Below are 26,934 nucleotides of genomic sequence, written 5' to 3'. Positions count from 1 at the left end.
TAATTACATATTTAACAGTTGTTTCCGCTACAATAATAACACGTCATGTGTTTGAATTGATATTTAGAATAAAATCATCTTTGATTTGGATTCACAATATCATGTCGTGAACATGATTTGGAAAAAGAAAAAAAAGACAACAACCTTTGATGTGAACAAGTTTTTCTTTTAATTCATTTTCAGGCAGAAACATACATAATAATCCTTTATTGCTCATGATTTCTTCTCAAAGTGAAGCTGAAAAACCACCGTCAACATCTCTCACCCTCGGATCATCCTTCGATCGTTACGGCGTTTCCCGTTGTAACAAAGCTTCAAAATTGTGAGCACATACTGTAATTCCTTGTACACATACACACAGTTTTCTCTCCTTCGTACAAAGTATATATTTTTTAACGCAACGTTACTAGCGTTTTATACTGTAAATCCTGTTCTTATGGCTAAAGGTCTCGGGTTTTGGCTATTCTTTGAACTGATACGTGAACATTCATGGATGGAACTATACGAAGGAAAAACCCTGCAAACCTGAATGCATATCTAATAAGTATTATTGTTGATAATATTGTTTGGAATATCAGCATGAGCGTGAAAACACTTAAAACTCTTGGACTTATTGCCTTCATATTGTTGCAGGACAAAGACAAAGTGGATTTTTTATCGTAACACATTCACACGAGACAGACCGGCATGCAAGATGTGAGGATTTCCAAACGTCTAATTTTTTTCTTCTACTCTACACATTGACAGCGAGGGGTAGTTAAGCGAGTCGGGGGGGAAACAACACTTCGGACAGGTGACGTTGAACACTGTGCAAAAGAAAGGTTTTTCGACTTCTATGTCAAACACATATGAGTTGCTTAAAGAGAACACAACGATAACGATGTTCTTTTTAAAATATGGCTTATCAGGTGATGTTTGAGGAGACACACGATATCATATATTATTGATCCGCCCTCGAGAGAGGCTTTGTTTCTATGTACAAACTGGAGTGTGTTGTCGTCTGGGATGCAAGAAAAGTTAGCTCTACTCTGGAGAGTCGACGCTAATGTTTTGTCTCGGACTAGCCTGGCTGGATCTTTTCTTTTTTTTTATGTTTTCATCTTTAATATAAACACCAGCTTTAAAGCCCCTGACGGAAGCTTTTGTGAATGTAGCCTGTTGATGTGTGAGCGCCGGCTGGACGAGCCGAGCTACTACTTCTTGAGCATGTCTTGCAGCGGACCCGGCAGGTACTTCATCACCGTGTCCATGATGCTCTCCTCCTCCTCCTCGTCGCCGCATCCGGCCGGCACCAGCTTCTTGGGTCGGGTCAGGCTGCCGGCGGCGTCTTCCTCGGCGGCGGCGGCAGCTTCCGCCTCGGCCTCCTCTCGCTTTTTCAAGCCGTACTGGTGAGAAGTTGAAAAAAACGCAACATTATTATATTAAACACAACGTCTGCAAATAAAGACACATTTTAACGCCTTTTATTAAAACAGTTGATGAAGTTTAATCTTTACCGTCCAATGACACAAGGTTTAGTTCATTTATTTCCAAATATTCAATGTTTTTGTTCAATAATTGATAACATAAGTGATGTTTGCGTAAAAATAACCAAATGTTTTACTCTTTATTTTTGCATTACTAGGGGTTTATAATAGTAATAATAATTGTATTTAGATGTATATTACAAATGGTACAGTACATTTAAAACAACAGTAAAACAAGATACATTCCACGTACGTATGTAATAAAACATGTACTGTATGTATAATAAAATAAAGTCAAATATTGAGTAGAGAAGTAGTAAACTTGAATATATAAAAACATTTCAATATATACACATTTTATATTCTTATTTTGTTTTTTGAAACCGTAGATGTGAGAAGAATCCATGATTATGGAATTAGTTTCTTACAGGGTTGATTTTTTTATTGTTTTATTGTGTATTTTAATATATTTGTGTGTGTCATCTTGTGTGTGTACAGTAAAGACAAGTTAGTTGCACTAATGATTGTTCCTGTTGACGTGATGTTTCATCCCCACTGAGTGTTGTGTTGGATGCGAGAAGCACTTATGCTCCTTCACCTGACACTCCCTTGGATCAGTCTACGCTTGTATCCGTTGATGAGGTTTCACGAAACTCCTGATCAGGTTTCACGATAGAGTGCCTATTATTTTCATTTAAATGTACCCTGGGCTCGCCTACCAACTCTACCATGAAGCCTCATAAACTGTTTCATGAAACCTCATCAGATGTTTCTTGAAACCTCATCAGATGTTTCATGAAACCTCATCAGATGTTTCATGAAACCTCATCAGCTGTTTCATGAAACCTCATCAGATGTTTCATGAAACCTCATCAGATGTTTCATGAAACCTCATCAGATGTTTCTTGAAACCTCATCAGATGTTTCATGAAACCTCATCAGATGTTTCATGAAACCTCATCAGCTGTTTCATGAAACCTCATCAGATGTTTCATGAAACCTCATCAGCTGTTTCATGGAACCTCATCAGATATTTCTTGAAACCTCATCAGATGTTTCATGAAAACTCATCAACTGTTTCATGAAGCCTCATCAGATGTTTCATGAAACCTCATCAACTGTTTCATGAAGTCTCATCAGCTGTTTCATGAAACCTCATCAACTGTTTCATGAAACCTCATTAGCTGTTTCATGAAACTTCATCAGCTGTTCCATGAAACATCATCATCTGTTTCATGAAACTTCATCAGCTGTTTCATGAAACATCATTAGATGTTTCTTGAAACCTCATCAGCTGTTTCATGAAACCTCATCAACTGTTTCATGAAACCTCATCAGATGTTTCATGAAACCTCATCATATGTCTCATGAAACCTCATCAACTGTATCATGAAGCCTCATCAACTGTTTCATGAAACCTCATCAGCTGTTTCATGAAAACTCATCAACTGTTTCATGAAGCCTCATCAGATGTTTCATGAAACCTCATCAACTGTTTCATGAAGTCTCATCAGCTGTTTCATGAAACTCCATCAGCTGTTTCATGAAACCAATTACTTTCCTACAGGATTCACGTTATATTTAATTGCCAAAAACACCAGTGGATGAAGAAAAGTCTCTTGACACTACCTTGTCTCTGATGCCTTGCCTCATGCTTTCCCTCTCAGACTCCATCTTGGCATATTTGGCCTTCCTCTCATCCTCCTGCTGCTTCAGCGCCTCCTGCCTCTCCTCCTCCTTCTTGGCTGCATCTGGATCCTCCTCCTTCTCCTCCCCGCCCAGCATCTTGCCCACATCTGGAGGACCTCCTGCAGGGAAGACAAGGTAGTCGCACAGCTTAAGTTACACACATTGGATCATGGGACTGAAACGTAAGCCTCTGCAGTGTTTAAGAACGTCTTTGGTTCGTTTGTTTGTTTTAAATACAGCAAAAGAGTCTCAGAAAAGGTGGTAAAAATGACTAAAACTTGGAGATTTCTAATCACAATAAAATGTAAAAATACATGTTTAATTTCACAACACTTCAATTAATTTATCTGATGCTTTTGAATTTGCAGTTTATGTGTCGACTCCCAACCAAAAGAGGAAAAATGTTAAAGGTGTTTTGTCAAGAGTGTGTTGATACGTATCACGATACAAGGATATCTAGTGATAGTGTAGTAACAAGTATATGTGTAGTATTGCCGAGTACTTGACTCTGGAGTCACTGTATCCTCTCGTCCTCAGTCATCGCCCGGATCTTGCAGGATGTAATTGCGATACCGTAACAACAATACATTACATTTCTTTAGATAATGTAATGTAGGAAAATTGTCATAGATTAGTCAAAACATAACGAAAGATCAATCAAACTATTGAATAACTTCACAGATGTCTTGACTATTAAACTGCAACAGTGAATATTTGTACATGTTCATTGTATACAGTATCTCGTATACAGATGTTGCGACGAAGTGTGTAATTGTCTTACATTTCTTCCCACAAATATTGTGAATATGTAATATTTTCCGTAGCAACAGCCATCATTACCATTTCAAAACATGATTGTGAATACTGTAGGTTTGAAGAAAAAATATATATATATATATACTGGTCAAGTGTACTTTTAACACAAAATGGACACAAGTCTCGTTTTTAGGACGAGTGTGAGTCCGTCAACGTTTGAGGTCATCAAGGGTCGAAGAAGACGTGAGGTTCGGTGAAAACGTTTGATTGAGAAAATGCTGTATTTTGATTTCTCTCTTGCGTAATAAGACAAATGATGTGTCGAGGAGAAGGAGTTGAAGGAGCAGGAGCTGAGGAGGCCAGAGTGACAGGAATAAATAGAGTCACGTTGAGCAGGAACGACGTGAAAAGAGAAGTGGAATGAATAGAAGAAAGAAGGTTGTGGGATTAGAGGCAGACATGGGAAGCGAAGGAGACAGAAAGACAGATTTGCTCTTTCAGTCGGAGGCTGATCCTGTATTGTCGCTCATTTGACTCATCAGCATAAAATGTATAAAAAAAAAAGAAACGCTGGAGATAAAAGACAGGAGAGACGATGAAGATGAGGAGGATGACAGCGGTAAAATCAAGTCTATTTAAAGAATGAAAAGCTTTTCAGCTAATCCTGTTTAAATATGTAGGACGAGTGTTTGAAGCTCACTTGGGTTGGATGTTCCATCTCTTGCGAGGGACGAGAGCATCGCCATCTATCACAGCGTGAGTGACAGATCCACAGATACACTCTTGATGAGCACCAACCATGTGGAGTCTTTCTCTGAAGATGGGATTTACTTCTGGAGAACATGCTCAGCAGCATCTATGACCATTTAGAAGAAAATGTGTAGTTTGGATCGTAGATGGATTTAGATTTTGGTTTAGATTGTTGAGAAGCTGTAGCTTTGACTGAAGTTTTGGGGTAAGCCAAGTGAAACAGTTGATGATACTTCATGATGCAGTTGATGAGGCTTCATGATACAGTTGATGAGGCTTCATGAAACAGTTAATGAGGCATCATGATACAGTTGATGAGGCTTCATGATACAGTTGATTAGGCTTCATGATACAGTTGATGATACTCCATGATGCAGTTGATGAGGCTTCATGAAACAGTTAATGAGGCATCATGATGCAGTTGATGAGGATTCATGATGCAGTTGATGAGGCTTCATGATGCAGTTGATGAGGCTTCATGATACAGTTGATGAGGCCTCATGAAACAGTCAATGAGGCTTCATGAAACAGTTGATGAAGCTTCATGATGCAGTTGATGAGGCCTCATGAAACAGTTGATGAGGCTTCATGATGCATTTGATGAGGCTTCATGAAACAGTTGATGAGGTTTCATGAAACAGTTGATGAGGCTTCATGAAAAAGTTGATGAGGTTTCATAGAACTAGTGTACTTAGTAGTAGTTACTATAGTACTTTGTGCCATCACAATACTGTCTGTTTCATAAAGCTTCATGAAACAGTGTTGCCATTCATTTTATTTTTTATCCCAGTAGGAGGCGCTCTTGGTTTCAATGAAATAGTCATTAAGCATAGAGTGCCATAAAGTGTCTTCTGAAAACAAAGACTGTATCTTGAAGCTTCATGAAACAGACAGATTCCTAAAACAATGTTGCCATTTATTTATTTTTATCCCAGTAGGTGGCGCTCTTGCTTTCTAAAGACCTCGTCCGTGGTCCTGTGACTTGCGCTCCAGAGAGCTGTTAGAAGTCGCACTCGTGGTGCAGCACTCAGCCACACACTCGTGTGTGTTCATGAATAATTGACGTGCATTTACTGTAGGTCTTCCATGAGTTATATTTGGTCGAGCAATGACTCATTTAGTGGGATTTGCTCATTATGGTGTGAGTAAGTGGATGATTTATGCATGTGACCTTTGTTGCTTCACAACAGTGTGGAAGTTAACGCACACGTCTGAGGAACGTCGTGACAGGTTGATATGAAGTTTAGACTTTGTGCAGAAATGATCCGTCCATTGATTTTCTCGACCGATTCTTCAGTCGGATTGAAATAATCTTCCGAGTCGAGTCCTTCACACTCCGTTGGGATAAAGTATATCTTCAGTCTATGGAAGCTCCTCCTCCACGTCTCACTCAAGACCCTAAAGAAAGTCTGTCGACCTCGACCTACTCCAGCTCCGAACTCTCGCCGCATCAGATAAGTTTCTTTTTCATCTCACACGTCTCTTCGCGGCTAAATCCCTCCGACTGGATATTTAAGAAAAAGAGATTAACGAGAAGAGCTGGACGTCTGGGAACTGCTGCTAGAAATCATCCAAATTCAACGTGTTTGGAAAGAAAACTCTGAGCTGATGGAGTCTAGAGCTGATGGAGTCTAGAGTTGATGGAGTCTAGAGTTGATGGAGTCTAGAGTTGATGGATTCTAGAGTTGATGGAGTCGTAGAGTTGATGGAGTCTAGAGCTGATGGAGTCTAGAGTTGATGGAGTCTAGAGTTGATGGAGTCTAGAGCTGATGGAGTCTAGAGTTGATGGAGTCTAGAGCTGATGGAGTCTAGAGTTGATGGAGTCGTAGAGTTGATGGAGTCTAGAGCTGATGGAGTCTAGAGTTGATGGAGTCTAGAGCTGATGGAGTCTAGAGTTGATGGAGTCTAGAGCTGATGGAGTCTAGAGTTGATGGAGTCTAGAGTTGATGGAGTCTAGAGTTGATGGAGTCTAGAGCTGATGGAGTCTAGAGTTGATGGAGTCTAGAGTTGATGGAGTCTAGAGCTGATGGAGTCTAGAGTTGATGGAGTCTAGAGTTGATGGAGTCTAGAGTTGATGGAGTCCAGAGTTGATGGAGTCTAGAGTTGATGGAGTCTAGAGCTGATGGAGTCTAGAGTTGATGGAGTCGTAGAGTTGATGGAGTCTAGAGCTGATGGAGTCTAGAGTTGATGGAGTCTAGAGCTGATGGAGTCTAGAGTTGATGGAGTCTAGAGTTGATGGAGTCTAGAGCTGATGGAGTCTAGAGTTGATGGAGTCTAGAGCTGATGGAGTCTAGAGTTGATGGAGTCGTAGAGTTGATGGAGTCTAGAGCTGATGGAGTCTAGAGTTGATGGAGTCTAGAGCTGATGGAGTCTAGAGTTGATGGAGTCTAGAGTTGATGGAGTCGTAGAGTTGATGGAGTCTAGAGCTGATGGAGTCTAGAGTTGATGGAGTCTAGAGTTGATGGAGTCTAGAGTTGATGGAGTCCAGAGTTGATGGAGTCTAGAGTTGATGGAGTCTAGAGCTGATTGAGTCTAGAGCTGATGGAGTCTAGAGCTGATGGAGTCTAGAGTTGATGGAGTCTAGAGTTGATGGAGTCTAGAGCTGATGGAGTCTAGAGCTGATGGAGTCTAGAGCTGATGGAGTCTAGAGTTGACGGAGTCTAGAGTTGATGGAGTCTAGAGGAGGAACTGTTCATTAGAAACTACAATAATTATATCATTTATTTTTATCACTAGTCTCTAAATTTGACTGTAGCGTTTTTGATACAAGGCTTTTTTGGCGTGTGTGTGTGTGTGTGTGAGTGCGTGTGTACATGTGTCTGTTTACATGTCTGTGTGTGTACATGTCTGTGTGTACATGTCTGTTTGTACGTGTGTGTACATGTCTGTGTGTGTACATATCTGTGTGTACATGTCTGTTTGTACGTGTGTGTACATGTCTGTGTGTACATGGGTGTGTGTACATGTGTGTGTGTACGTGTGTGTGTACATGTTTGTGTGTGTGTGTACATGCCTGTGTGTACGTGAGTGTATATACATGTGTGTGTGTACGTGTGTGTGTGTACATGTGTGTGTGTGTACATGTTTGTGTGTGTACATGTGTGTGTAAACATGTGTGTGTGTGTACATATGTGTGTGTGTACATGTCTGTGTGTACATGTCTGTGTGTATGTGTGTGTGTACATGTGTGTGTGTACATGTCTGTGTGTACATGTCTGTGTTTATGTGTGTGCGTACATGTCTGTGTGTACATGTGTGTGTACATGTCTGTGTGTACGTGTGTGTGTCTGTGTGTACATGTTTGTGTGTACGTGTGTGTGTGTACATGCCTGTGTGTACGTGAGTGTATATACATGTGTGTGTGTACGTATGTGTGTACATGTTTGTGTGTGTGTTAAGTGTGTGTAAACATGTGTGTGCGTGTACATGTGTGTGTGTGTACATGTGAATAAAAGCTTCAATTTATATCAGTTCCTGTCAATTCGTTGAGTTGTGAAGAAAGTGTTACACAAACACAAATGAAGAAAAATGACTTGTCGAACTCTTACATTAATCTTTGATCGTCTGAGTCCTTCTGTGTTCAAAGTCATCAGTGAGTTCCTGGAACGTCAAGGTCAGGAGCAGGAAGTCTATCTTTATCCTCGCGTCGACCAATCGCTGGACGTGTTTCTGATTTCAATCGCGTCGAAGTGCTACTTAATCTAATGACGGTACTTTGAGGCAGTTTCCTTCTCGCTCGTTTCCTCCAGACTCACTTGGAAAGTAAGAATAACTGGTGAAGAAATCCACACGAGCAGATCATCAGCTCCAACAAAGTCTTCTGCTGCGAAACTATTTGAGTCTCTTTCATTGTGCGGAGCAGCAGCTCTGACGGGTTCTTCAAAGCTTGATATTCTGGCGTCACTTCACCGCTAAAAACAAACTCTTTGGCAACAATGGGCTCTTTTGTAGTCGCAGCCGCTGTTCGCTCTCGTTGAATAAAGATAACTTTAGACTCGCTTAGTTTCGCTCGACAGCCGAGTCTTAATATAAGTTCTAACTAAATCGGTCTGAACTCGGGGAGAAAGAACATCTGAATTTTAATGTCAAAGATTCTTTAAGTTTATTTACTCTGTTTAAGTTATAAAGTGTGATTGTTATAAAGAAGAACAAGAAAATAGTCTTTCATAAACATTATGTTATATTCATTTCATTCAAAAATAAATAATATTTAAAAAAAAAAGTATTTATGCTTTCAAAACCATTTATTCAAAATATTTTTGATTTTATTTCCATTTATTTGGAGGAAGAAGAAATGCCCCCAAAGATTGAGAATTCAAAAGAGAAACAAGAGAAAATGTCATCAAGAAAAGTTAGATTAAGAGGTGAATTCTCAACGTATTCTTTTGTCCACCAGGTTTGAAACAGCAACTAAACTAAGAAGAAATTAAAAGAAAACATGCTAAAATGCTACATATGGCCATTTGAATAAATGTTATTTCATTGATCACTTCATTTTATATACATTTTATTTAACTTTAAAACATGTTTGGATGGATGGATGGATGGATGGATGGATACATAGATGGATGGATGGATGGATACCTAGATAGATGGATGGATACATAGATACATAGATGGATGGATGGATACATAGATGGATGGATGGATGGATACCTAGATAGATGGATGGATACATAGATGGATGGATGGATGGATGGATACATAGATGGATGGATGGATGGATACCTAGATAGATGGATGGATACATAGATACATAGATGGATGGATGGATACATAGATGGATGGATGGATGGATACCTAGATAGATGGATGGATGGATGGATGGATGGATGGATGGATACCTAGATAGATGGATGGATACATAGATACATGGATGGATGGATGGATGGATGGATGGATGGATACATAGATGGATGGATGGATACATAGATGGATGGATGGATGGATGGATACCTAGATAGATGGATGGATACATAGATACATAGATGATGGATGATGGATGGATGGATACATAGATGGATGGATGGATACATAGATGGATGGATACATGGATGGATGGATGGATACCTAGATAGATGGATGGATACATAGATACATAGATGGATGGATGGATACATGGATGGATGGATGGATACATAGATAGATGGATACATGGATACATGGATGGATAGATGGATGGATAAATGGATGGATAGATGGATACATGGATAGGTAAATGGATGGATGGATGGATGGATAGATGTTTGGATGGATAGATGGATACATAGATAGATGGATGGATACATGGATAGATAAATGGATGGATACATGGGTGGATACATAGATGGATGGATACATGGATGGATGGATGGATACCTAGATAGATGGATGGATACATAGATACATAGATGATGGATGGATGGATGGATACATAGATGGATGGATGGATACATAGATGGATGGATACATGGATGGATGGATGGATACCTAGATAGATGGATGGATACATAGATACATAGATGGATGGATGGATGGATGGATACATAGATAGATGGATACATGGATACATGGATGGATAGATGGATGGATAGATGGATACATGGATAGGTAAATGGATGGATGGATGGATGGATAGATGTTTGGATGGATAGATGGATACATAGATAGATGGATGGATACATGGATAGATGGATAGATAAATGGATGGATACATGGGTGGATACATAGATGGATGGATACATGGATGGATACATAGATGGATGGATGGATACATAGATAGATGGATAGATAAATGGATGGATGGATGGATAGATGGATGGGTAAATGGATGGATGGATGGATACATGGATACATGGATGGATGGATGGATACATGGATGGATGGATGGATACATAGATGGATGGATTGATACATAGATAGATGGGTAAATGGATGGATGGATCAATACATAAATGGATGGATGGATGGATGGATGGATCAATACATAGATGGATGGATGGATGGATGGATGCACAGATGGATGGACTTTGTTGATCCCTCTTGAGATCTCCTTCGGAAAATAGTGTTTCGAGCTCACAGCAATGCTTTCAAAGTCCTTCATTCAAAATATGAAGCTTGTTTTCTTTCTTTTCTTTGTTCAATCTTTTCTGCTTAATCTCTACGTAAATAACAAGAGTCTCTGTGACGATAATTCAAGAATCATTCAACAGTATCTTATCACTCGCTGACGTCATGTGTGTCCACAGCTGCTGCAACGATTGAGTTCAACAGCCCGACTTTGACAGGATGGGAAGTGCTGGGTTTGCTCAAGGGCACTTAGTGACCAGAAGAAATCTCTGTCAAACTCCCCCCATGTTGAAGTTTTCACATTTGTGTTTGAGCAACTGTTATGTGTGTTTGAACAACTGTTATGTGTGTTTGAACAACTGTTATGTGTGTTTGAACAACTGTTATGTGTGTTTGAACAACTGTTATGTGTGTTTGAACAACTGTTATGTGTGTTTGAGCAACTGTTATGTGTGTTTGAACAACTGTTATGTGTGTTTGAACAACTGTTATGTGTGTTTGAGCAACTGTTATGTGTGTTTGAGCAACTGTTATGTGTGTTTGAACAACTGTTATGTGTGTTTGAGCAACTGTTATGTGTGTTTGAACAACTGTTATGTGTGTTTGAACAACTGTTATGTGTGTTTGAACAACTGTTATGTGTGTTTGAACAACTGTTATGTGTGTTTGAACAACTGTTATGTGTGTTTGAGCAACTGTTATGTGTGTTTGAACAACTGTTATGTGTGTTTGAACAACTGTTATGTGTGTTTGAACAACTGTTATGTGTGTTTGAGCAACTGTTATGTGTGTTTGAACAACTGTTATGTGTGTTTGAGCAACTGTTATGTGTGTTTGAGCAACTGTTATGTGTGTGTGAGCAACTGTTATGTGTGTTTGAGCAACTGTTATGTGTGTTTGAACAACTGTTATGTGTGTTTGAACAACTGTTATGTGTGTTTGAACAACTGTTATGTGTGTTTGAACAACTGTTATGTGTGTTTGAGCAACTGTTATGTGTGTTTGAGCAACTGTTATGTGTGTTTGAGCAACTGTTATGTGTGTTTGAACAACTGTTATGTGTGTTTGAACAACTGTTATGTGTGTTTGAACAACTGTTATGTGTGTTTGAACAACTGTTATGTGTGTGTGAGCAACTGTTATGTGTGTTTGAGCAACTGTTATGTGTGTTTGAGCAACTGTTATGTGTGTTTGAACAACTTTTATGTGTGTTTGAACAACTGTTATGTGTGTTTGAACAACTGTTATGTGTGTTTGAGCAACTGTTATGTGTGTTTGAACAACTGTTATGTGTGTTTGAACAACTGTTATGTGTGTTTGAGCAACTGTTATGTGTGTTTGAACAACTGTTATGTGTGTTTGAACAACTGTTATGTGTGTTTGAACAACTGTTATGTGTGTTTGAGCAACTGTTATGTGTGTTTGAACAACTGTTATGTGTGTTTGAACAACTGTTATGTGTGTTTGAACAACTGTTATGTGTGTTTGAGCAACTGTTATGTGTGTTTGAGCAACTGTTATGTGTGTTTGAACAACTGTTATGTGTGTTTGAACAACTGTTATGTGTGTTTGAACAACTGTTATGTGTGTTTGAACAACTGTTATGTGTGTTTGAACAACTGTTATGTGTGTTTGAACAACTGTTATGTGTGTTTGAACAACTGTTATGTGTGTTTGAGCAACTGTTATGTGTGTTTGAGCAACTGTTATGTGTGTTTGAACAACTGTTATGTGTGTTTGAACAACTGTTATGTGTGTTTGAACAACTGTTATGTGTGTTTGAGCAACTGTTATGTGTGTTTGAACAACTGTTATGTGTGTTTGAACAACTGTTATGTGTGTTTGAACAACTGTTATGTGTGTTTGAACAACTGTTATGTGTGTTTGAACAACTGTTATGTGTGTTTGAACAACTGTTATGTGTGTTTGAACAACTGTTATGTGTGTTTGAACAACTGTTATGTGTGTGTGAGCAACTGTTATGTGTGTTTGAGCAACTGTTATGTGTGTTTGAACAACTGTTATGTGTGTTTGAGCAACTGTTATGTGTGTTTGAACAACTGTTATGTGTGTGTGAGCAACTGTTATGTGTGTTTGAGCAACTGTTATGTGTGTTTGAACAACTGTTATGTGTGTTTGAGTAACTGTTATGTGTGTTTGAACAACTGTTATGTGTGTTGAGATGTGTGCGATGATTGTAGCTTTATTTCAACATGTCCTCTTCAGTTCACACAAGTATGGAGAGACTAAAGCGAGTAGATAAATACTGAGTCAAAACCTTGACACATTTCGTTAAAATTGGTTGAAAAACTTAATCATAAGTGGAAGAAATTGGATAAAATAGTGGTTCAACCTAATCACAGTTTCCACACGGACACATTTGACTGTAACACACAACAAACGTTCCAGTAATGTTTATAAGATTTGTTGATCAGCTGTGATCAGGTTTTGATCGTTGACTTTGATATAAAGGACACACGATAAAATAATGTTATCAATTAATAATGTGAAATATGTTTAATGTAAACATACACTATAAGGATTTGAAGGGTGTATTAGACGTAATTATGGGTGTAACGCTGAAGAAGAAGCTGTAAAGAAGCAGGATTGTGTTCAACATCTCCTGGGGTGAGAACAGCAGCAGGAAGTCTTGTTTTCCAACACCTGAAACACCTTGTGCGAGGAAAAAAAATCCTCTTTTATGATGTCGACACTTTGTCGAGGCTCGTTCTGTAGCAGCAGAGTTTCTCAAATATACATAACAAAAGCTGCAGGATCCTTCTCTGCACTTTGTGTTGCTTTTTATTCGTGTTTTTTATTATAATCACATAATATTTCATCCGCTCTAGGAAAAATCCTCTGGTGCAGAGTTCTTTACTCAACTGGCACCACACCATACAATACATATACTAAACTAAGATACCATACAATACCATATATTCGATTAAGGTACCATACAATACCATATATTCAGCTCAAGATACAATTCAATAAAATATATTGAACTCAAGATACGATATATTCAACTCACGATACGATTCAATACGATATATTCAACTCAAGATACGATTCAATACGATATATTCAACTCACGCTACAATTCAATACGATATATTCAACTCACGATACGATTAAATACGATATATTCAGCTCAAGATACGATTCAATATGATATATTCAACTCACAATACGATTCAATACGATATATTCAACTCAAGATACGATTCAATACAATATATTCAACTCACGATACGATTCAATACGATATATTCAACTCACGATACAATTCAATACGATATATTCAACTCACGATACGATTCAATACGATATATTCAACTCACGCTACAATTCAATACGATATATTCAATTCACGCTACAATTCAATACGATATATTCAACTCACGATACGATTAAATACGATATATTCAGCTCAAGATACGATTCAATATGATATATTCAACTCACAATACGATTCAATACGATATATTCAACTCACAATACGATTCAATACGATATATTCAGCTCAAGATACGATTCAATATGATATATTCAACTCACAATACGATTCAATACGATATATTCAACTCACAATACGATTCAATACGATATATTCAACTCACGATACGATTCAATACGATATATTCAACTCACGATACAATTCAATACGATATATTCAACTCACGATACAATTCAATACGATATATTCAACTCACGATACGATTCAATACGATATATTCAACTCACGCTACAATTCAATACGATATATTCAACTCACGCTACAATTCAATACGATATATTCAACTCACGATACGATTCAATACGATATATTCAGCTCAAGATACGATTCAATACGATATATTCAGCTCAAGATACGATTCAATACGATATATTCAACTCACAATACGATTCAATACGATATATTCAACTCAAGATACGATTCAATATGATATATTCAACTCACAATACGATTCAATACGATATATTCAACTCAAGATACGATTCAATACGATATATTCAACTCACGCTACAATTCAATACGATATATTCAACTCACAATACGATTCAATACGATATATTCAACTCAAGATACGACTCAATACAATATATTCAGCTCACGATATGATTCAACACAATATATTCAACTCAAGATACGATTCAATATGATATATTCAACTCAAGATACGATTCAATACGATATATTCAACTCAAGATACGACTCAATACAATATATTCAGCTCACGATATGATTCAACACGATATATTCAACTCAAGATACGATTCAATATGATATATTCAACTCAAGATACGATTCAATATGATATATTCAACTCAAGATACGATTCAATATGAAATATTCAACTCAAGATACGATTTAATATGAAATATTCAACTCAAAATACGATTCAATACGATATATTCAGCTCACAATACGATATATTCAGCTCACGATACGATTCAATACGATATATTCAGCTCACGATAAGATTCAATACGATATATTCAGCTCAGGATACGATTCAATACGATATATTCAGCTCACGATAAGATTCAATACGATATATTCAGCTCACGATACGATTCAATACGATATATTCAGCTCACGATACGATTAAATACGATATATTCAGCTCACGATACGATTCAATACGATATATTCAACTCACTATACGATTCAATACGATATATTAAACTCACGATACAATTCAATACGATATATTCAGCTCAAGATACGATTCAATACGATATATTAAACTCACGATACGATTCAATACGATATATTCAACTCAAGATACGATTCAATACGATATATTCAGCTCAAGATACGATTCAATACAATATATTCAACTCAAGATACGATTCAATACATTCAACTCAAGATACGATTCAATACGATATATTCAACTCAAGATACGATTCAATACAATATATTCAACTCAAGATACGATTCAATACGATATATTCAACTCAAGATACGATTCAATACGATATATTCAACTCAAGATACGATTCAATACAATATATTCAACTCAAGATACGATTCAATACATTCAACTCAAGATACGATTCAATATGATATATTCAACTCAAGATACGATTCAATACGATATATTCAACTCAAGATACGATTCAATATGATGTATTCAACTCAAGATACGATTCAATACGATATATTCAACTCAAGATACGATTCAATATGATGTATTCAACTCAAGATACGATTCAATACGATATATTCAACTTGCGATACAATTCAAAGTGATACTTTCAGCTCACGGTACAGTTTAGTATGATATATTCAACTCAAGATTTTCTGACCCAAAAGTATCTTTAATAAAAGTCAGTGTTTGTTTTACTAAAACTTTTAAAATGAAGGACAAATGATTTGTAGTCAAGCATAAGATTTATACAAAGTACGATAGACGACACAATTCTAAACAAGTACATGTATAAATACATAAATGTTTACATAACTACGTGAATAAATATATATATTTGAGTGATTTAATACTGCTTTAGTCGACCTACTCAACACTGCTGTAATTAATAGAGTAGAAAAAAGAAAATATACTATAAGCATGTTGTATATATACATCAATAGATTAAAAGAAATGGTTGAAAATCTTTCAATAAATACATGTATATATAGTTCTTTAACAAAATTAAAATCCGATGTCGTTAATGTATTTATATTTTTACACATACATTGATAAAAATGTTGATCAATTGTGCATCATTTGAAAAAATCTCATATATTTCATGTTCACGTTAGTTTCCTGTATATTTGTAAACGTACTCGTACACTTTGTTTGAACACAATATTTGTACAATCGTAGCAAAGGAAGTGGATCGTGACACACTTTTGTCTCCGAGCACAAAGATCCAAGAGCAGGAAGTGTGTATCGTAGAAAGTCTTCTTGAACTTTTACTCTCACAGCCTCGGGTCACGACGAGTACCTCTTTCTTTCTTGTACTTTGTTATGACTGAGAATATTTATACGATATAAAATACACTGTGGCTCGTTTTCATCAGGATTATTGCCTGTGTTTGATGTTTTATTAATACATAAGATCTTCTGCAGCTCATCAACTAACATCATTCGTCAATTAAAGATCTTATAATTCCTGCGTATTTGCATAATACTACTTGAATAAATAAAATAGTGAATTACTCGCTTTTAAACGTCGGAAATGATGCGACGTAGCTTCAAAACGTCTTTGACAGTTTTGTAAAACACTTTAAATTAAATAAATATTAGGAAATAAAAATAATATTAATTAAATAAAAGTAAATAAAACAAGTACATTAAGGTTGGGATATTAAAAAAAACAAATAAAACATGAAAATGATTATCGTCTTTATTTTAATTATTTTATAATAATAATTTATTCATGAGCTTCTAACCATTTTGTCGTCGATGTCATTCAAGTGATCATGTGACCTGGCGGGAACATAAACCGCTGACCCCCGCTGACCCCCGCTGACCCCCAGGGGGATGATGCAAAAGTTGCCTCGACGTATCGACAGCCGCCGCCGTGTCTCTCATGATTGATGCTGAAGCAGATGGATTTTCCAGGACCATTGATTTTCCTCCAGAGAACTGAGGTGAGACGATGCATCTTCGGCGTTTCCTCCTCATGACTCAAGGTTTTCAAACCTGAGAGATTAAAAGACGTGTAGAGCGACTGCTAGAGAAAATAATTAAAGAATAAAAACCTGTAGTTAAGAATAAACAAAGTCTGATTATGGCTTTTTTTTTAAAAACATTTATTTTAATTATTTTTAATGTAATTAAAAGATTGTTGTTAATAATCAATAATAAACTTAATTAAATGTATTTTATTTTATTATTTTTTATTTGTATTTTTAGATTTATTTTACTCTTTTTATTCTATACTGTCATTACCATAAAACAAAATACACTGGCAATGAATACAATAAATTAAAATATAATTGGGTAGGTTAGAAGTAAAGTAATAAACTAGTAAATACCTGAGTAAGAGAGTAGAAACATAAAAAAATCCAACACATAATAATTTATGTATCTCAGGCGATACAATCTCGTGAAGAGATACATTCATATGAAAAAAATTTACTAAAGTATTTTATTTACACATGAAAAATGGAAGAAAAAATACGATTTTTAGGAGTTTAATAGACGAGAATATCAAGAACTCGTTGTCAGGAACATGAATATTATATTATTTAATTGATCGTCTCGTCTGCAATACATGTGGAGCTAAATTTAATCTATTTATCTAAATGAAATTAATTGATTATTTCATTGTTTCATGTTCGCTCTAATGTAACATCTCTTATTTATTTGATCTATATTTATTTCATTCACTACTGTCATCGTCACAATAACAGCTTCAATAAACATGTTTGTGTTCGCGGGGGAGACTGGAGGCTATCCCAGTGTCATAGGGCGAGAGGCAGGGGACACCCACACTCACACACACACAGTCACACACACACACACTCTCACACAAACAGTCACACACACACACTCTCACTCACTCACTCACACACACTCACGCACACATACACACTCACGCTCTCACACACTCGCACACACTCACACACACTCTCACACACTCGCACACACTCACACACTCGCACACACTCACACACACAGTCACACACACAGTCATGCACACACACTCTCACACACACACTCACGCACACTCACACACATACACACACACACACACACACAAACACTCTCACACACTCACACACAGTCATGCACACACACTCTCACACACACACACACTCACGCACACTCACACACATACACTCACGCACACTCACACACATACACACAATCACACATGCACACACACTCACATACACACACTCACACATGCACACACACGCACACTCACACACACACACACACTCACACACATACACACACACTCACACACTCACACACATACACACACACATACACACACACTCACACACACACATACACACACTCACACACACACGCACACTCACACACACATACACTCACACACACACTCACACACATACACACACTCACACACATACACACACACACACATACACACACTCACACACAAACACTCACACACACACGCACACACATACACACACTCACACATGCACACACACTCACACACACACACTCACATACACACACTCACACACACTCACACACAAACACACACACTCACATACACACACTCACACACACTCACACACAAACACACACACACACACTCACACACAGACACTCACACACACACACACACACAGATCCACTTCTCAAAGTCTGCAGTTAAGAATTCACGGCGCATGCACGAGCTCGACTGAGGCAGTGTTGTCGTCCTCTGCATCCCAATGAGACGCAGCAGCGGCGCAGCTTCAGAAAAAAGAAAAGAAAGCTGTGAAGCTCTGGACAGCAGCTCGACATCATCCGCAGCTAAGTGGTGTGTGTTGTCGCCTCTGCGCCGCGAGCCGCGCTGACACGTGGATGGATTACAAGGCTTTAACGAGGACTAATTAGGGGCAAATAAAACCCAAAGATAATTTTTCTGCAGGATATAATACCTGAAGGCCTTGTAGGACAAAAGTGAAGTGAAAGTGAAATGAAGAATCGGTGATAGTTCTTCACGCTGGATAGTTCCTGTGGCTGGAGGCCAAACGTTGTTCTCTTGAACTAGTGTTTGTCGTGAAATGTATCTTCGTCCATGTGTTGGTTCTAGTTTACTGCATGACTGCAGTTCCATCTGCTCGCAGTAGCAGTACTTTCACGAGTAATTATTTATTTTCGTTGATTAAACAACATCTGTTTACAAACCTCTGACCCGAGCAGCTCCCGTGATCGCTTTGCCGCCCAGTCGACCGATCACAGCCGTGGAAGACTTTTGACGACGTAAACGTGGAATTTGAATACAGTTTTGTTTCGACCAATCGGTCGTCACTAAATGGATGGGTGTGTAGAAAGGCATCATGGGAGTTCACCGTTTTGTCGGCACCATGAGTAAAGGTGGGTTGGTTCTGTGTGTACGAGTAAACTACAAACTAAACAGTTTTATTTAGTGTTAACCTTACATCTAGGAAAAGACAATAAAGTGTTTTAAACCAAAGTAAAGGATCAGAAAATACTGTCGCGTTAAAGTTGATAAAAAATATACAATTTTTCGTCAAATCATCTTCGTGAGATGAAACCAAAACCTAATGAAAATATCAAATAACAATTTTAAAGTATTCGTCAGTTGTTTCCTCCATGATAACAAAAGTGTACTTTCATTATTAACATTTCTGATTATTACTGTGGTAACGTCATGTTCTATCAATGTCAGGTTCTATCAATGTCAGGTTCTATCAATGTCATGTTCTATCAATGTCAGGTTCTATCAATGTCAGGTTCTATCAATGTCAGGTTCTATCAATGGCAGGTTCTATCAATGGCAGGTTCTATCAATGTCAGGTTCTATCAATGTCAGGTTCTATCAATTTCAGGTTCTATCCATGTCAGGTTCTATCAATATCAGGTTCTATCAATGTCAGGTTCTATCAATGTCAGGTTCTATCGATGTCAGGTTCTATCAACTTTGGGTTCTATCAATGTCAGGTTCTATCAATGGCAGGTTCTATCAATGGCAGGTTCTATCGATGTCAGGTTCTATCAACTTTGGGTTCTATCAATGTCAGGTTCTATCAATGTCAGGTTCTATCAATGGCAGGTTCTATCAATGTCAGGTTCTATCAATGTCAGGTTCTATCAATTTCGGGTTCTATCAATGTCAGGTTCTATCAATTTCAGGTTCTATCAATTTCAGGTTCTATCAATGTCAGGTTCTGTGTAACAATGTCAGGTTCTGTGTAACAATGTCAGGTTCTATCAATGTCAGGTTCTATCAATTTCAGGTTCTATCAATGTCAGGTTCTGTGTAACAATGTCAGGTTCTATCAATGGCAGGTTCTATCAATGTTAGGTTCTATCAATTTCAGGTTCTATCAATGTCAGGTTCGGGTTCTATTAATTTCAGGTTCTATTAATGTCAGGTTCTATCAATTTCAGGTTCTATGTAACAATGTCAGGTTCTATCAACGTCGGGTTCTATCAATGTCAGATTCTATCAATTTCAGATTCTATTAATGTGAGGTTCTATCAATCAAAGTTAGGTTCTATGTAACAATATCGGGCTCTATCAATGTCAGATTCTATCAATGTCAGGTTCTATCAATTTCGGGTTCTATTAATTTCAGGTTCTATCAATGTCAGGTTCTGTGTAACAATGTCAGGTTCTATCAATGTCAGGTTCTATCAACGTTGGGTTCTATCAATGTCAGGTTCTATCAATGTCGGGTTCTATCTATTACTATCAGGTTCTAAATGATTTACAACATTTTATACTGAAACACTGATTGATAACAACTGTGTTTTATTTTGAAAAAAAAAGATATTATTTCCTCTGAAGTGACATTAATCTGCGACTCTTGACTCGTGGAGACGATCGTGTCAAATTTACTAAAGAAACAAACCTGTTAACTAGAGAAACATTAACTCTAGTATGAGATCATCTCGTCGCGGTCAAAGACTCACCTTGTGTTTTCTTTTTTTTAATTCGACATTTCTCTTATATGGTCTGCACTGCACGATAAAACACATTCATTCAGATATTTATTCAGTTATTTATTCACTCAGCATATTGATGGTGGGCTCGTCCTGCTCCCCCGACCGACCCGTCAACGCGTCCCTTTAAGCGCCGCCGAGACCCTCCTCCTCTTTAAATCCTTTACACTGCAGTGGCGTTAAATCAACCCCTCGCCCGACCGACGACTCACCTCCCAGCGCTGCCTTCATTACAAAATTCATGATGAAGCACTTCTGCGTTCGCCTCCTTCACTCCTTGTTCTCTGAGGAAGACCTGGGAACAAGAGGATACGTGTGAGAGGTCCCACAAACACTCAAGGTTGACCTTTTATTAAAAACATGTTTTCAGGAGAATTTTTATGAACCACGATTCTTCTTCTTCTTCTTCTTCTTCTTCTTCTTCTCCTCGATGCAGATGCTTCTGATTTTCTGCTGAGGTTGCGACGAGTTCCCGGCAGGAAACAACTTTCAGAGTGAAGGTCAAACGTGGTCCGCGAGGAGGATCGAGAGGTTCTCGAGAAGATAACCTTACGACTCAAGGTCAGGTCAGAGCGAGACCTTGCTGGTTATTTATAGTATTTAAAGGTGTCATGTGCACGTTTTTTTTTAAATAACAACCAGCACAGCGTGTTCTCAGGACCTTCAAAGAAGTGACATCATCAGTTCCCTCTCTCACGTCCCGGGCTCGGCGTCGGACTTTAACGACGGTCGTTCGCTTCCACGTTCGTGACCCGCGACTGTAAATCATTTCCTGCCGACCCCCCCCCCCCCCCCACGTCCCCCCAGCATCACTTGCAGACGCGTCAGTTTTCCCTCAAATGAACCCTCGAACATCAACTCCGGTGCGACGCAGCCTCCTCGTCCCTTACGGTCAACGCACCCCCGCCGCGCTCGCACGCCGCCCCCCCCGTCCTGAGCGCCGCCACACTTCACACACTTGCTCCCGAGCCGGGATGTTACGTACCGCGTCTCTGCGAGCCAGGAAGAAAAAAGAGAGCCTGGTTCCTTCAGTCGTCCTGCAGCATGAAAGCGTGTGCGAGGGATTTTTTTCTGCCTCCGTTCGTCGCCTCAGTTCGCAGACATGCCCGCTTACTGTCGGAGAGAAGATGCAGCAGCCGAAGGAATAGAAGCTATTCCTGCAGGACCAGCTCAGAGAGAGAGGGAGAGAGGGAGAGAGAGGGAGAGAGAGAGAGGATGGAGAGAGAGGGAGGATGGAGAGCTAGAGAGAGAGAGAGAGGAGGGAGATAGAGAGAGAGAGAGGAAGAGAGGTGGGAGGAAGGGAGCGTTCACGTAACAAGCCTGTAAATGAAAAGCTTCGTTTCTTAAGAAGGAAAAGAAAAAGACAATATGGTTGATTGTGATGGAGAACGATGTGCAGGATCCTTCGTTTACACTCCAGAGCCTCTCAGCTTTTTTAACCTTCGCTCATTTATTTTGGTTCATCGTTGATTAGATTTTCTTGCATAAATAGTTTTTTCTTTTAGGCGTATTTAGTTAAAAATATGACTTTGATAACATAGTGACGACAAAAAAAAAACACAACTAAACACAAACCGATACGTTTTATTTCTCGAGATGTGAAGGTGCCGGGATGTAAGGTTCTATCAATCAATGTGAGGTTCTATCAATATCAGGTTCTAGCAATGGCAGGTTCTATCAATGGCAGGTTCTATCAATGGCAGGTTCTAGCAATGTCAGGTTCTATCAATATCAGGTTCTAGCAATGTCAGGTTCTATCAATGGCAGGTTCTATCAATGGCAGGTTCTATCAATGTCAGGTTCTAGCAATGTCAGGTTCTAGCAATGTCAGGTTCTATCAATATCAGGTTCTATCAATGTCAGGTTCTAGCAATGGCAGGTTCTATCAATGTCAGGTTCTAGCAATGTCAGGTTCTATCAATATCAGGTTCTATCAATGGCAGGTTCTATCAATGGCAGGTTCTAGCAATGTCAGGTTCTAGCAATGTCAGGTTCTATCAATATCAGGTTCTATCAATGGCAGGTTATATCAATGGCAGGTTCTATCAATGGCAGGTTCTAGCAATGACAGGTTCTATCAATATCAGGTTCTATCAATGGCAGGTTCTATCAATGGCAGGTTCTATCAATGGCAGGTTCTAGCAATGTCAGGTTCTATCAATGTCAGGTTCTATCAATATCAGGTTCTATCAATGTCAGGTTCTAGCAATGTCAGGTTCTATCAATATCAGGTTCTATCAATGGCAGGTTCTAGCAATGGCAGGTTCTATCAATGGCAGATTCTATCAATGGCAGGTTCTAGCAATGTCAGGTTCTATCAATATCAGGTTCTATCAATGTCAGGTTCTATCAATGTCAGGTTCTATCAATCAATGTGAGGTTCTATCAATGTCAGGTTCTATCAATGGCAGTTGAAAATGATTTGATTATAGTTGAAAATTGTTGGATTATAGTTGAAAATTGTTTGATTACAGTTGAAAATTGTTGGATTATAGTTGAAAATTGTTTGATTATAGTTGAAAATTGTTTGATTATAGTTGAAAATTGTTGGATTACAGTTGAAAATTGTTGGATTATAGTTGAAAATTGTTGGATTATAGTTGAAAATTGTTTGATTACAGTTGAAAATTGTTGGATTATAGTTGAAAATTGTTTGATTACAGTTGAAAATTGTTTGATTATAGTTGAAAATTGTTTGATTATAGTTGAAAATTGTTTGATTATAGTTGAAAATTGTTTGATTATAGTTTAAATTGTTTGATTACAGTTGAAAATTGTTTGATTATAGTTGAAAATTGTTTGATTATAGTTGAAAATTGTTGGATTATAGTTGAAAATTGTTTGATTATAGTTGAAAATTGTTGGATTATAGTTGAAAATTGTTGGATTATAGTTGAAAATTGTTGGATTATAGTTGAAAATTGTTTGATTATAGTTGAAAATTGTTTGATTATAGTTGAAAATTGTTTGATTATAGTTTAAATTGTTTGATTACAGTTGAAAATTGTTTGATTTTAGTTGGAAATTGTTTTATTACAGTTGAAAATGATTTGATTATAGTTGAAAATTGTTTGATTATAGTTGGAAATTGTTTGATTATAGTTGAAAATTGTTTGATTTTAGTTGAAAATTGTTTGACTATAGTTGGAAATTGTTTGATTTTAGTTGAAAATTGTTTGATTATAGTTGAAAATTGTTTGATTTTAGTTGGAAATTGTTTGATTTTAGTTGAAAATTGTTTGATTATAGTTGAAAAGTGTTTGATTTTAGTTGAAAATTGTTTGATTATAGTTGAAAAGTGTTTGATTATAGTTGAAAAGTGTTTGATTAAAGTTGAAAATTGTTTGATTATAGTTAAAAATTGTTTGATTTTAGTTGAAGTTGTTTGATTATAGTTGAAAATTGTTTGATTTTAGTTGAAAAGTGTTTGGTTTCAGTTATATTTTGCTCGACTATGATTGAAAATTCTACGTTCGTACTTGTTTTACTTCGCCACTAATTCTAACAAAGTGAGCCTGAACCAGAACAAGTTACTTCCAGTTAGTTGTGTTTTGCTCCTGCAGCTAAAACATGTTGTGAAGCCTCGTCCTCTCACTCCAGCAGCAGCAGCACAGACCACTGGGAGGTCCGACTGCTGCAGCTCACATCAATTAATCAAGACACACTCAGTGTCCAGTGAACCGACGCCCTGTTTAGAGCCGGACGAGCAACAGAAGCAGCAAACATGCAACCTTTCCTGCACGTGCAGAGAACCGTCTCACAGGATCAACACAAACCATTCTCTACATGGTGAAGAAAGAGTGTTTACTTCAATGTTTTCATTCTAGAATGGACAGATTTTTAAAAGAAGTAGAAGAAGGTTTTTCCACCAGTTCCACTTCCATCTGCTCTTTAGTTAATTTTCCATAGTCTTTGTCTTCATTATTTATCAGATTCTCTTCATTTCTGCAGCGACATGAGTCAGGTTCTATGTAACAATGTCAGGTTCTATCTATTACTGTCAGGTTCTATCTATTACTGTCAGGTTCTATCTATTACTGTCAGGTTCTATCAATGTCAGGTTCTATCAATGTCAGGTTCTATCAATTAATGTCAGGTTCTATCTATTACTGTCAGGTTCTATCAATATCAGGTTCTATCAATGTCAGGTTCTATCAATGTCAGGTTCTATCTATTACTGTCAGGTTCTATCAATGTCAGGTTCTATCAATGTCAGGTTCTATCTATTACTGTCAGGTTCTATCTTTTACTGTCAGGTTCTATCTATTACTGTCAGGTTCTATCAATATCAGGTTCTATCAATATCAGGTTCTATCAATGTCAGGTTCTATCTATTACTGTCAGGTTCTATCAATGTCAGGTTCTATCAATGTCAGGTTCTATCTATTACTGTCAGGTTCTATCAATGTCAGGTTCTATCTATTACTGTCAGGTTCTATCAATGTCAGGTTCTATCAATGTCAGGTTCTATCAATGTCAGGTTCTATCTATTACTGTCAGGTTCTATCAATGTCAGGTTCTATCTATTACTGTCAGGTTCTATCAATGTCAGGTTTTATCAATGTCAGGTTCTATCAATGTCAGGTTCTATCAATTTCAGGTTTTATCAATGTCAGGTTCTATCAATGTCAGGTTCTATCAATGTCAGGTTCTATCAATGTCAGGTTCTATCAATTTCAGGTTTTATCAATTTCAGGTTCTATCAATGCCAGGTTCTATCAATGTCAGGTTCTATCAATGTCAGGTTCTATCAATGTCAGGTTCTATCAATGTCAGGTTTTATCAATGTCAGGTTCTATCAATTTCAGGTTTTATCAATGTCAGGTTCTATCAATATCAGGTTCTATTAATGTCAGGTTCTATCAATGTCAGGTTCTATCAATGTCAGGTTCTATCAATGGCAGGTTCTATTAATGTCAGGTTCTATCAATATCAGGTTCTATCAATGTCAGGTTCTATCAATTTCAGGTTTTATCAATGTCAGGTTCTATCAATATCAGGTTCTATTAATGTCAGGTTCTATCAATGTCAGGTTCTATCAATGTCAGGTTTTATCAATGTCAGGTTCTATCAATTTCAGGTTCTATCAATGTCAGGTTCTATCAATTTCAGGTATTATCAATGTCAGGTTCTATCAATATCAGGTTCTATTAATGTCAGGTTCTATCAATGTCAGGTTCTATCAATGTCAGGTTCTATCAATGTCAGGTTTTATCAATGTCAGGTTCTATCAATATAAGGTTCTATTAATGTCAGGTTCTATCAATGTCAGGTTCTATCAATATCAAGTTCTATTAATGTCAGGTTCTATCAATTTCAGGTTTTATCAATGTCAGGTTTTATCAATATCAGGTTCTATTAATGTCAGGTTCTATCAATTTCAGGTTTTATCAATGTCAGGTTTTATCAATATCAGGTTCTATTAATGTCAGGTTCTATCAATGTCAGGTTCTATCAATATCAGGATCTATTAATGTCAGGTTCTATCAATGTCAGGTTCTATCAATGTCAGGTTCTATCAATGTCAGGTTTTATCAATATCAGGTTCTATTAATGTCAGGTTCTATCAATGTCAGGTTCTATCAATTTCAGGTTTTATCAATGTCAGGTTC

At 37.5% G+C, this 26,934-nt stretch overlaps 1 protein-coding gene across 1 annotated transcript; it reads right to left on the bottom strand.

Moving 5' to 3' along the window:
• Positions 1-145: 145 nt before the first annotated feature.
• Positions 146-22,469, bottom strand: cplx2a (complexin 2a). Its single transcript, XM_087811038.1, has 4 exons — positions 22,308-22,469; positions 21,535-21,617; positions 3,096-3,274; positions 146-1,385 (listed from the first exon to the last, which is right to left on the bottom strand). Exons 2-4 carry the CDS (start codon positions 21,563-21,565, stop codon positions 1,194-1,196), a joined length of 402 nt encoding a protein of 133 aa, XP_087667164.1. The 5' UTR covers positions 21,566-21,617; positions 22,308-22,469; the 3' UTR covers positions 146-1,193.
• Between the last annotated feature and the right edge of the window lie 4,465 nt (positions 22,470-26,934).

The sequence above is a fragment of the Callionymus lyra genome, chromosome 1, assembly GCF_982586985.1.
Source record: "Callionymus lyra chromosome 1, fCalLyr1.hap1.1, whole genome shotgun sequence".
In the NCBI taxonomy this organism is placed as follows: Eukaryota; Metazoa; Chordata; class Actinopteri; order Syngnathiformes; family Callionymidae; genus Callionymus; species Callionymus lyra.
Note: the sequence above shows the minus strand (reverse complement) of the source record. Positions and strands in the feature narration are given on the sequence as shown.

Coding starts and splice junctions, on each gene's coding strand:
- cplx2a (XM_087811038.1), bottom strand. CDS start 21,565: ATGAATTTTGTAATGAAGGCAGCGCTGGGAG. Junction 3,275..21,534: donor AATGAAGGCAGCGCTGGGAG/GTGAGTCGTCGG, acceptor TCTTCCCTGCAG/GAGGTCCTCCAGATGTGGGC. Junction 1,386..3,095: donor GGCAAGGCATCAGAGACAAG/GTAGTGTCAAGA, acceptor ACTTCTCACCAG/TACGGCTTGAAAAAGCGAGA.